At 39.7% G+C, this 13,386-nt stretch overlaps 1 protein-coding gene across 4 annotated transcripts in view; it reads left to right on the top strand.

Moving 5' to 3' along the window:
* PPP2R5C (protein phosphatase 2 regulatory subunit B'gamma) overlaps window positions 1-13,386 on the top strand; it is an 87,504-nt gene that overhangs the window by 53,809 nt on the left and 20,309 nt on the right. For all 4 annotated transcript variants that reach the window (XM_063440009.1, XM_063440010.1, XM_063440012.1 and 1 more), the window contains 4 exons: window positions 9,713-9,912; window positions 11,654-11,764; window positions 12,446-12,538; window positions 12,632-12,762. In XM_063440009.1, coding sequence (XP_063296079.1) covers window positions 9,713-9,912; window positions 11,654-11,764; window positions 12,446-12,538; window positions 12,632-12,762 — 535 coding nt within the window. The remainder of the gene's footprint in view (window positions 1-9,712; window positions 9,913-11,653; window positions 11,765-12,445; window positions 12,539-12,631; window positions 12,763-13,386) is intronic.

Genomic DNA, 13,386 nt, shown 5'->3' with positions numbered 1-13,386 from the left:
TTACCTGTCTTGTAGCGTTGGCCGGCAGCACAGGGCGCACCGCGGTAGTGGAACTTGAATTTCATGTTCCGGTTTCCGGCGGGACTGAAAGGAAGTGCGCACTCAGCTTGTGCACACTTCCTTTCAGTCCCGCCGGAAACCGGAACATGAAATTCAAGTTCCACTACCGCGGTGCGCCCTGTGCTGCCGGCCAACGCTGCAAGACAGGTAAGTAAAGCTTCATATTCGCTCCATAAGACGCACAGACATTTACCCTCACTTTTGAGGGGGAAAAAAGTGCGTCTTATGGAGCGAAAAATACGGTAGATCTTCATAAAATGTGGGGTTTACAGAATGCTGCACCATTAGCCTGCCTCTTTAGTCACACACCCTCACTTCAGGAAAAGACTTCCTTATCAAAGGTACACAGCTCAGTCCCTGACAGTACTGAAGAATCTAAATAACAAAACCACCTGCATTGGGACACACAGGGAGGCATATAGTAAGGATGTCACTACCTGTTTGTAGTTTGACTGTGTGCAGCCAGGTTGTTAATTAAAAGCTGCTTACTAAAATGCATTAGTTGTTTTGGTGCCCGGAGTGTCCCTTTTAACTCTGTAAAAGCTGCTTTAGGTGTCATTCCATTTAAACCATTGTCGCCATATTGAGCACCGCTATTTTGTCTCAATTCTGGTGTTTCAATATCTTTATTGACTGTTTGCTACTATGGTGTTACATTTGTGTTTAAACAGATTGCCTGTATGATCCCCAGGCTTTGTCATATTGTTGGTTTGCTTATAACCGTTGCCCTTCCAGCAAGTGACCAGATCCCTTGGTTTCTTTGTTAGTTTTCTGGCTCTGTTTCTTAAATTTCATTCTTGTTCTGTTGCTCCTGTATCGTCTTGTTCCTAATGAAATCCTGCTGCCGTGACCTTATTGTTTCGTTGACACTGGTGTTCATGAGCTCTCCTGTGTATCTGTGGAAGTTATTTTTGCCATAGTTCCTGTTATTGTGTAATGAATCCTGACTTGCCTGCTGGCCGCTTCTACTTTTTATCTCAGTGACAACTCAACCTGATCCCGACTGATGTGTGTGCCTATTCTTGTTAAATCTTCTTCCTGCCATGTTTGTTCTGACCTGTTCTTAGTCATATCCTGTTGTCAAAACCAAGGGACCCTATGGAGAGCAGCTGTTAAAGCAGACAGATCTTTAACTACTGAGATTTGTGCAAAAGCGTCCACCTAAGAAATGCTTGATCTGCCCCAACGCCATGGCATATATGGAAGATCCATGAGGTAGAAGCACACAAATCTTGAGTTGATACATAATGCAGGTTTATTTCCAAACACATCTCATGTTTCCCAGACACAGAATATTTCTATAACCTTATCCAGCAATTTTGAACACTTACAGCAACTATTTTGTTTTACGCTAACCTTTGGATGCACTTGAATTTCAGCAACCTAAAATTTTGACAAACATATACTGACAGATCTGCTTAATGGCCAAGACTCTTGGAGTGTGTTTCTTTCTGCTACTATGTCTCCTTCTTGCACATCTGCTCAAAGACTCAGAATAGGCACAATTTACTGCACACTTCCAGTATTAACCCCTGCAGTAGCACAACAGTAATAAAACCAGTGAAATCGTGAATGAGATTTTCAAGTCTGTTCCAGCAGAGTCCTACGATTCTGTGTTCATGGGCTTCTGTCATTTAGCACCTTTCCAGTTGGAGAGCTCTTAGCCATCAATGGTTTCCTGGCAACCGTGACGAAGGCTGTAATTGAGTTTGGCTATGTATTGTTTACTTTGATAAACTCCTTGGGTTTTTTCCCTCCCCTTATAGTCTAATGCCAGTTATATTTATACACAAGCCTGTATGGTATGGGTACAAACTGTCGGGAAATGTAATTACAAAAGAAAATAAAAATACTTTATTTAAAAAAATAACATTTAAAATCTCTAACTGCTGCCAAAGCTCACCTTTTATTTGGGATGAAATAAAGACATGACATTGTAAATTCATTGCTTTCCTGCATAGCATATCTCTTTATAAGCGTCACTAATTAAAGAGACACAACGAAGGACAAACACTCAGTGAGGCAAATTATGGACATTTACATCTTGAATTAAAAATCACATTATGATCAAACATCATATCATTTTTGCTCCGTGAATGGTATGTACATTTTTGTAGGTTTTTCCTTGCTGTGCTTTTTACTCAAAAAAATTATTTACTATGATTGTTTGCTCATTATTTGGTCTGAAAATTTGAGCAAAGGTTGAGTTTTCGCTTTGCAAAATAAAAGTTGAGTAAATCCCCATGCAATCTCCTACGTATCAGAGCTGTAGTAAAAGGTGAGGAGAGAAGATTTATAGCTCAGCAGAGGCCTCAAAAGTGAATAACACATTACCCAGCAACATCTTCAACAGAGGAGGAGGCAAGAGTGGGTCTACATGAACAGGGTTCAGTTTCTCAACATGACTCACTAGCCATCAATCCACATTTATCCCCAGCCATTTTACACCCATATTTCTAGCCACACATCCATTAGCCTTGACCCCATCTATCCATAAGCTCTGCCATCCACATCCATAAGCCAGGCCGTCTATCCACGTTAATCCCAGGCCATCTTAAATACCTACAATCCCCACCCATCTGTCAAAAAGGCTTCATCTACTAGTGCCTACGGCTCCATTTCACTTACTCCTTCCCTTTCTTGCAGCTCTCTTTATTCCAACGTGAGGCCTTAATGTTTTTTTCACACAGTAGGTAATCTCTAAAGCAGTTCTCAAAATGGCTGCTGACATGTGCAAATATGTATTTGTGTCACCAAACTAACATGCAGGTCTCCCAACAGTCCTGCTTTTGGCAGGAGCAGATGTTGGGGGTCATGTCCCGCTTTAGTTTGCTGGTGTCCCTAATCAGGGGATACTAAGGTGTAGTGTTCCTGGAAGTACAGCGTGAGTCCATCATTAGTGCTCAGAGACCTGCACACTCCTATTTCCCAAAATTTCAAGTACATTTTCAAGGAGTTTGTGATTTGATGTCAATCGCAATTCCCATGTTATTTATAAATAAAAAAAAAAAGCCTGCAAAATTTAAATAAATCCCTCTTCACTACCAGTTCTAAATAGGGCTGTAGTGCTCAGATCAGCTTTCTCATGGAACCTCTTCCAGAGCACTTACTGATATGCTTCCTCTGACATCATAGGTTCAGTAAATTAACTATTTCCTTTAACACGCAGTACAGTGTGCTCACGCCAAAGAAAGTTAAATTGAATCTTAAAGAGATAATAAACAAAAGATGTAGTGGTAGTCAAAACCCATAGAGGATTTTAATACAATATTAAGATGACCCAGCACACTCATTATAAAAAAAGTAATTGTTGGAGCGTTGGCACTTTATTGTACAACCGAGGAAAAATAAATGCATTGGCAGCGTACGGCAGTACGCCCATGCAATCTAGTTTTAAAATGAATTTACAAGGGGCACCTATTGTTGTAAATAAATAAATTTCTTATAAAACTTCCAAGACTGTTGTCCTTTGCCAGACATTATTTACATTCGTTAGTAGAATTAATGTCAATCTCACTTGCTGTGAAGGATGTTTGTAAAGCCAGATATTTATGAGTGCTATAGTGTGTTAAGCAGAAACTGTCATATCTGCATGCAGTAAAAGATGTCGGGAAATGTATTTGTTTGACATGCAGTCTGTACCAGAACGGTTACATTGATGCCACCATTTTCTCTCCTCGGCTCCTGGCAACCTCGTTTGCCAGCAGTTGTCACTGCATCTACAGTGTATTCTTGCTATGTGTGAGAAAACAGTAGGGGAATCTATTGCATATTTAACTGACAGCATAGTATATTTCCATACATGCATTTACCATTGCTCTAGCAGCTTCCTGTAAGAGATGATGGGGTGGGGGGGCGGGGTGGGGGGGGTAATTTAACAGTAGATCTGCTGGATTTGGTCTCTAGAGCCGCATAAACCGTATTAACCTCTTAAAGGACCGCGTTTTTTTTTGGTTTTTTTTGAGCTGCAATGTGTTTGTGACAACGGTCTTTAGGCAATTTTGCCATGCATTTTACTATTTCCCCCTATCTTTTTAAGTGCACCTATACATATATAAAACAATTTAAGGGAGGGGGAATAAGACTTTCTTTTGAATTACTATATGTGTACATAACTCTATATTAAATAGAAATAAAATGTAAAAAAAAATGGAAGGAGATTGAAGACAAAAATAGACCATTTCTACACACAAAGTGCAATTAAAGACACTTAACCTAAAATAGATTCACCAATTATTCCTGATTGTTAAAATGCCCAATATGTCTACGATTTCAATTAATTTGATTTTTAGTAGTTATAAAACTAATTCTGCAAGGAGTGAATTGTGGTTTTAAAAATTAAAACGTTGGGAAATTGGCATGCTGAGGTTACAACTTAAATTGTAGTCACAGATTCCATAACTGCTAAAGTATATATTTGTAGACCGTACATCCCACAGCTATGTAACCAAGTGCTTTTTGACACTTTTCATGCAACCATTATATCACAAACCTTGGTGAAATGTGTTAATTTGTGGGAGGTTTTTCCTCACCTGCTGTATTTAGAAGAAATTTATTGAGCACACATGTCCCAATGATTCATACACCTTTTATATTTGTATTCTACGGTTGCTTTAAAGTACAATATTCTACATTGTATACATTTTCCCCTAATCCTGCCCATTTTATTGTCCCTAATATAACCCCTTTTCCTACCCATTAGTCCATCCTGAATCCTATCTTTAAAGGAGTTCCCTCTGCTGATGCCAGTACTGACCTCAGCAGAGGGATTTCCTAGCTCGCCCAGTGCAGAGGTCTCTGTAAAGCATGACATAGGGACAGTTCTGTGCCTAGCTCGGGAGGGGAAATCTCCTTGTGGAAACTCTACTGTGGCATTTTTAGGACAATGAGCTGCACTCTCATAGTTCTCCTGTCAGTTTGGGGCCTTTACTATGGCGCAGGCTGACAGAGGGGGATCCGATATCGAAAGATACCTGGGGGTCCTCTTGAGAGATATATATATATATATATATATATATATATATATATATATATATATATATATATATATATATATATATATATATATATATATATATATATATATATATATATATATATATATATATATATATATATATATAAATAATCAATCACTCACCCTTAAGTAGCTATAACTTGTTCTTGCCTTTGGTGCTACCCACGTCCAAAATATATAATCAAAGATTAATCGGAGCACTCAGAAGGACTTCTTTTTCTGTGTTTTTAATGTGACAAAAGGTTTACATCAAAGTGTAACGCATCAAATCGACGTTTCGACCTCTTAGGGTCTTTTTCAAGATCAAACAGTATGTGGAATGGCAAAGTTTAAATACAAAATAAAGATTAGCAACTCACCAATCTCGTGTGTGCAGCTACCCGAACCCGGAAGTGTTCCACCACCTCACGTGACTCCTGGGACGTTCGTCCGTACGTGCGTCATGGTTGCTAAGAGATGGAGTGTAAACTCCGTGAAACATGCAGCGTGGTTACTAGGCAATGGAGTGTAAACTCTGTGTTTAGGAAATATACAAACAGGGAAGCCCGTGCATAAAGAAGTATGTTTATGAAGAGTTAAGAGATCTCTTATACGAGATCATAAAGTGACAGTTAAAAACAAATGAATACAAAAAATATATATTCAAACGGAGGATTTCCAGTATGTTGAAAGTGTATCAATGAGGCGATTGCCGAAAAGATAAACTAGGAGTGAAATAAAAAAAGTGACTTGTGTGGATAAGTGAAAGTGACAAAACACTAAGATTGGTGCAATCTACTCGGCAAAAGATCTCATAAAATACCTCAGAAAAGGTAATGATAAGCAGGATAAATATAAAAATATATAATTTATATATAATATAATTTGAATATATATTTTTTGTATTCATTTGTTTTTAACTGTCACTTTATGATTTATGAAAGTTTAGGGTGTAGCTTGCACGTTATCAACTGTGTATTTATATCCGCAGCTCCACCACTAGTTATAAATCAAGTGTGAGTCGCTTCATGAGATGAGACTAGTGAATAACATAATACATGAACGGTTAAGGTAAAGGCATGTAAGGAACTACGACAATAAACTCTTTAGGAGGTGAAATAATGACATGTTTAAACGCTTGCTACTTTACGATTAGTTAATGTGCAGAGAGCAGTTCATGTGATCAAAGGCATGGTGTGGAGGATCGGCTATAGTGGGACATGCTTGGCAGGCTGCTGTTTACTGCTTGTGCTAATCCGATCCCTTCTGGGCGCCAGGTGCAGACCCTGGGAGTCCCTGATACCTGGAACAACAAAGGCAAGTCTCTGGCAGAGTGCCGGGTTCGCAGCTTGAGGTGGTGGAAGCTTGTTTTGTCGGGTGGCCGGGTCTGTCCCGGTGGTGCTTCACGTCCGGTGCGGGATTGTGGTGGCTTAAGGTGGAGGCGAGTGCTTGACGTGGGGCAGGCTCTGCATTTCTGTTTGTGCCTCCGTCCCGTCATCGAAGCCTTTTGCGTTGGTGGATTTTAATGGGGACTGCTTCGCTTAGCTGTGGTGGAGCTTGTTTGGGCTGTGGTGGAGCTTGTTGGGGCTTCCTGCTTGTTATTTGCTTCCAAAATTGATTAAAGAGTCTGTCCAGCTTAGACTCCATATCCTGCCATGCTTTGCTGGTACCAGGAGGACACACGGCTGCCGCCATATTGGGAGAGTCGCAGATGAGTACGTCAGCCTGGGCGGCTGTGTTCTGTGCGTCCATTAGCTCCAGACAGCCTCTCAGGGGTGGACCGGGATAACCCCCACCGGTCCGAGGGGGGGGTAACGGAGCTCCTGCTGGAAAGTAGTTACTCCTGGGCATCCCAGGATCGGGAGATCGGCCGCCTCTCCCGCCCGGTGAGCACCAGGCCACACTTGCCACGCGTAGGTAAGCAAGACTCTCTCGAGTTGCTGACCGCTATTAAGCATGTTGGGTCGGTCAGGTAGGAGCAAAATTGCTGGGTCATCCCCTTCTGGGGTGAAATTCGCTTGTTGATAGCTGCTTAAAGTGAGATATTGACGGAGCTCACACGAAGTGCGTCTTTCCTCCATGACAGCTAGGCCCCGCCCCCGGAAGCTGCATTCTTGGTGAGAGGAGGGACAGTGTAGCTGCTGCTGATTTAATAGGGAAATCGATAGCTAGGCTAGTGTATTCAGTGTCCACTACAGTCCTGAAGGACTCATCTGATCTCTGCTGTAAGGACAGCACCCCAAAAAGCCCATTTTAGGGCTAGAACATCAGTCTGCTTGTTGTTGTTTTTTTTCTGTGTAATCTAATTGCAGTTGCCTGCCTGCCAGTGTGTGTGTCAGGCTCACAGCGTATACTGTGCCCACTTGCCCAGTGCCACCACTCATATCTGGTGTCACAATAGCTTGCATTTAAAAAAACAAACAAAAACTTTTCCTTCACACGTGTGCGTTTCAGGGCCTGCCAGGGCACAGTGTCACACCAGTGCAACTCATATCTGGTGTAACAGTAGTGTGCATTAAAAAAACAAAAAACTAGAAATTTGACTGTGAAATAATAGCATTCCGTTTCCTTCACACGTGTGCGTTTCAGAGCCTGCCAGGGCACAGTGTCACACCAGTGCAACTCATATCTGGTGTAACAGTAGTGTACATTTAAAAAAAAAAAAATACAGGGGGCTTGTTGTCACCTTTCGGGGACCCTTGGTGTTGTACGTGGCTGGATGGAGGAAAAGACCTCAATGACATCAGTGAGGACAAGGAACGGGACATGGCTAGCTTGGTATCCAACCTTGTGCAAATGGGGAGTTTGCGGTTGTGCAAATGGACTGTTTGCGGTTGTTTGCGGTGCGTTAAACGGGGAGTTTGGTCTGTCATTGTGAAGCGGGCGTAACCCTTACACTACCTGATCGATACAACATCATACCTGATGTTTTAAAGCACGTTATTCCAAACAATTTAGGAATGTTAGGTGATTTATGCCCTTTATGGATTAAAACCAGACTCTGCATCAACTATGTAATTTTCCATGGGAGTTTTGCCATAGATCCCCCTCCGGCATGCCACAGTCCAGGTGTTAGTCCCCTTGAAACAACTTTTCCATCACTATTGTGGCCAGAAAGAGTCCTTGTGGGTTTTAAAATTCGCCTGCCCATTGAAGTCTATGGTGGTTCGCCCGTTCGCGAGCATTTGCGGAAGTTCGCGTTCGTCGTTCGCGAACGGAAAATTTTATGTTCGCGACATCACTACACGTGATGTATCTTAATAGTGTGGGGTGTCTTTATTTTTTATTTTTTAAACTACATATCAGTTAATACCTCTTTTCAGTGAATCACTTGGCCTGCCAGTGATCCAAGTGCGTGACTATTTCAAGGGTGAAATGGTCCCAGAGTGCACGTTCAACTCTAGCTTTTCAGTTACATGGATTAGTCAGATATATCTAGCTTGTGACAAAAGAGACAAAAGTGATGCAATGATGCACTCGCAGGCTACGAATCTATTTAGGAGGAGATTGATGAAGTCAAACCATGTTTTTTTTTTAATTCATAACGTTGAGACATTCTATTTGCTTTCATGGTAATTGCTCCTTATTTAGTGCTTTGCCCCCAGTATAGCACTTGTTTTGCCTAGATAAACCTCACCAATATTTTTTTTATTTAGAGGAATGATAAAAAAAAAGCATTTTCCTTTTAATACCGCTCAAAATCACAAGCTATAATTAATTTTACTTCTCTAGGCAAGCACTAGTTGTTGTGTGCCTTTTGTACAAAATATTATTAATTGAACAGTTTCTTGGCAATGCAGTTGCCTCCATTTAATAAACTTTCCATGTGATTCAATATTGTTAGAAACATTTTTAAATGATTTCATATACAAAAATTTCCAGAGACTTTAATGGTGACATCTGTAGATAAACAATTTGAAAAGTTTTTCTAGCATTATTGGATCATTCAGAAAGCTTGGTAAATAGAGGCCTACGTGCCTTAAGGACAAGTTCTGTTATAACATTGCTTTAATGCCAAAAACATAGGACCTGAATTTAACAATATCTTCAGTGCATCTTGTAGTACTGTCGTGCTATTAGGTGTAGTATGAATGTCCACTTTTCTTTGCAAATTTTAGTGATGTAGATCTTGTGATTGAGGAGGCCATGAGATTTGCTAGACTGTAGACGGTTGCTCAAAAGTTTGCTTTTGGTTGCAACGTAGTATGTGAAGGGTTTAACATTCTGCAATATGATTATATCTTGAGAACATAGGATGGTTTTGTGCAATGACATTTAGCTATGCTGGGCAGTAGCCAGCCTAATGTCACCTACACGATGTCTGCCTATATTATGGATCAGGCACTATGCGATATTTGTGAGTTGCAGTAGGATTTTTTTTTTCTTCCTGATTTGTAAATGGAAAAATCAATTATGAGAGAAGCTGGTGTACTCGGGACAGTAATGGCTCTCTCTCTACTGAAATTGTATACTAAACGTTTAGAACATCTGAATGATAATGAACATTTAAAAAAAAAAAAAGAGAGCCAGATTTGATTTAGAATTATTAAAGCAGAAGCCAGCTAACCATAAATGTTCACTTTAAAGCAGCCTATCTATGGTCTTAAACTATTTATTTGTAAATTTTATATTGGATATTCTTTATTTTATTTCCAGATGTGCCGCTGGCAGAACAAGAAAAGCTGTTTGTGCAGAAGTTACGCCAGTGTTGCGTACTTTTCGACTTTGTTTCTGATCCCCTAAGTGACCTCAAATGGAAGGAAGTAAAACGAGCTGCTCTCAGTGAGATGGTAGAGTACATAACACACAATCGCAATGTGATCACAGAACCAATTTATCCCGAAGTGGTTCACATGGTAAGTTTTAAATGACTGTCCTAAGTCTTATTGGTGTTTTAAAATTTTCAAATTTTTCCCCTTTATACCTTTTACTTTACGTACACAAAACCATGTACCCAACATTTTTATATTATTTATCCTGTTCTCTGATTTTTCAGAGGGGCATTTTTCATCTTGCTGTTTTACATTAAAAATTCATATAGATATTTTTTTTTAAACGAACACTATAACCTCTGTAAGGACTATCGGCCTCTGTAATGGTTATGGTGCACTGAATGTTGAGGTGCCTTCTCACGATTTTCTCAAAATCAAGTTTTGACAAAAATCAGGGTACCTCACAGGTAAAAAAAAAAAAAAATACAAGCCCTCTGCAGCAGTTCATATAATAAAGAAATAGTTTTTGCATTGTACATTTAACCCCTTAAAGACCAAACTTCTGGAATAAAAGGGAATCATGACATGTCACACATGTCATGTGTCCTTAAGGGGTTAAAGCCATTCATATATGTGGATTGATAAGCCCAGCAATCTCTGCCTATTTTTATCCAAGCTTTTGCATTACCCAAGTGGTTTGCAAAGGTGCTAAGCTTTTGGTGCCATAGAGAATTATGATTTATTTATTTTTATTTGAACACCGTGTGTCTGAAGCCACTAACTAGTTATAACCCAAGATGTATTCTTTTAAACTAAATAGGCCGTAGTATGCCAGTTTTTTGGTTGATTGTACAGAATGTTTAACTAGTGATTTTTTTTTTGATTTTTTTTTAAAGTGGAGTTATCTGTTCATGATTAAAGGAACACTATAATCACTAAAACATTTGCAGCTTAAAGGGACTCTGTAGGCACCCAGACCACTTAAGCTCATTGAAGTGGTCGGGGTGCAATGTCCCATGTCCCTTAACACTGCAATAGTAATTATTGCAGTTATTGAGAAACTAGAGGGCTTCCTGGTTTGAAATGGTTCTTTACGCTCTGAATGAGAACCTCCAACATCAGATTTTCCTCCATTGGAAAACATTAAATAATGCTTGTGTAGGAGTGGCAGTGTAGGATTCCATAGTGCCAGGAAAACTGCTTTGTTTTCCTGGTACTATAGAGTCCCTTTAATGTAGTGTGTCTGGTGTCGATAGCATGTCCCTGCAGGCTCTTCAATGTAAATGCTGCCTTTTCAATGAAGAGGTGTTGTTTACAATACTGCCTCATAACACCTCAAGTGGCAGTCACTCAGTCGGCCATTAGAGGTGCTTCACATCTCAGTGCTGCACAGTACCTACATCCTGCATAGAGGTGCTGAACGCTCCCCGTAAAGTTGCATTGATTCAGTGAGGAGATGCTGATTGGAGCAGCGCTGTGTTTTTTCACACGTGATGGGAAATCATTGAATTTGCTGAGGTCCTCAAGATTGACGATCTCTGTCATGGAGGCGGGGTCAGCCGCAGCAAGTGATTGTTGCTATTGTGCAAGTAAGTGTTTACTAAAGAAACAATCTGAGGTGACGTACAATGAAAGGACTTAAGTTGTGAGATCATAGATTGTTGAACAACTCCCATATCTCCCTCTTGTATTCTTTAGCATAATTTTGCTTGTCAGTTTCTTGCTGTTATTTACCTGCTGTATAATAGTAAAATGCTGGAGAATATGCCATCACAGTATAAATGTTATTTAGAAAAAGAAATAGCACCCTTGAAATTGACGAAGTATATAAGAAACAGACTTGCAACGTTTTGTTTATTTTTAAAAATCTTCTCTTCCTTTCTAGTTTGCTGTCAATATGTTTCGAACCTTACCGCCATCATCAAATCCGACAGGAGCAGAGTTTGATCCTGAGGAGGACGAACCTACATTGGAGGCAGCATGGCCGCACCTGCAGGTATATACTTATGCACTTGTACACTATTTACAGGAGCCTAATTTAAAATAAAAACATGCTTACCTTGGTTTGCAGCTACCTACAGGGAGTTCTAGATATACAAACAAGTTGTTGACCATTTCTGCTAGCTCTCTGCAGCTTTTTCGATAAAAGCTCCTGTCTAAGCTGGTAGCTTTTTATTATTATTTTTACTACAACATTTTTATATTTTATTGTTTATCGAAGGGTTAAAGGACCACGACATACCCATAATGCCAAAATGCTTTATAGTTCAGCAGTATCCATTTTAATAGGACTTTTAAAAAAGTGCCTATTAAGTGCAACCCTGGCCTTGGAGGTTCACTTCCTCCTTCCACTAGCTCCACTGAGCTAATGGAAGTGGCAGGGGCGCCTGCCACCTCCTTAGTGTCACTGTGAGCCTGTGGTAGCATACGTGTTCACGGGGCTTTGTAAAACCATTAAGTAAATGGGGCGGATGGTTCAGTTCTGCTAGGATTTTAGGAATGGCATGAAACCCTGATTTTGTTAGCTATATTATCTAATAGTTAAGTCTTCATTTAAAATGAACAAAATGGTTATTTTGCTTTCTCTCTTTATTTAGTTTCCTTCTAACCAAGTATTTAGTTTCATCTTAATTTGGTCATGAATTATAGATGTAACTGTTCTTTTATTTCTTTGCAGCTTGTTTATGAATTTTTCTTGCGGTTCCTCGAGTCTCCTGATTTCCAACCCAATGTAGCAAAAAAATATATTGATCAGAAATTTGTCTTGCAGGTAAATACACCCACTTTATTAAACTATTTTGCAATTTGTACGCTTTTTGTAATTTATGTGCTGAAGAATGTCTTTTTCTGCCTTTTTGTCTAGTTGTTGGAGCTCTTTGACAGTGAAGACCCACGTGAAAGAGATTTTCTGAAAACAACTCTTCACAGAATCTACGGAAAGTTCTTAGGGCTTCGAGCGTACATCAGGAAACAAATCAATAATATATTTTATAGGTTTGTTATTCCCCACCTTCAGTTTTTATCTATTTATTTCCAAGTTCTATTAAAGAGAATTGTCATGTTTGTCCACGGTCACAAATAATTGAGGGGCTTATCTTCTATACTGCTCCGTTATTTATAGTTTGTGAGGGGAAGGACTTAGAAAGACGTATGCAAAGTGTTTTGTTTTTGCAGGTTAACTTACTTTGGTCCGTGTTAATATTACATACATGAGGGAGATTTATTTTATTGTATGTTCTGATGTGAGTAGTTTAGTGTAAATGGGTGGCAGGACATAACGTTAGGAATACATGTTTGTTTTCCTTTAAAGGATTTTTTGTTTTGGGGGTGGTGGGAAGGGTATTATGGTATTAGATTGGTTTCTATGATTTAACAGGTTGATGGTACGTCTTATAGTACTGGTAGGAAAATGTTGAATGTAGGATAGGAAGCTGCAGAGTGAGAGTTCAAAACAGAAGGAGTGGCCTGAGGTTAGAGGTTGTGTTTGAAGGTGAGCTATCTGGCAGTAGTCTTCAACCAGTGTGCTTCAACCAGTGTGCTTTGATGTTTATCTCAAGCCTTTCCAGAATTTGCCATGAATACAATGACTTCAAAGCTGTAATAATTAATACAGTCCTT

This window comes from Pelobates fuscus, chromosome 13 (assembly GCF_036172605.1).
Source record: "Pelobates fuscus isolate aPelFus1 chromosome 13, aPelFus1.pri, whole genome shotgun sequence".
Classification (NCBI taxonomy): domain Eukaryota; kingdom Metazoa; phylum Chordata; class Amphibia; order Anura; family Pelobatidae; genus Pelobates; species Pelobates fuscus.
Note: the sequence above shows the minus strand (reverse complement) of the source record. Positions and strands in the feature narration are given on the sequence as shown.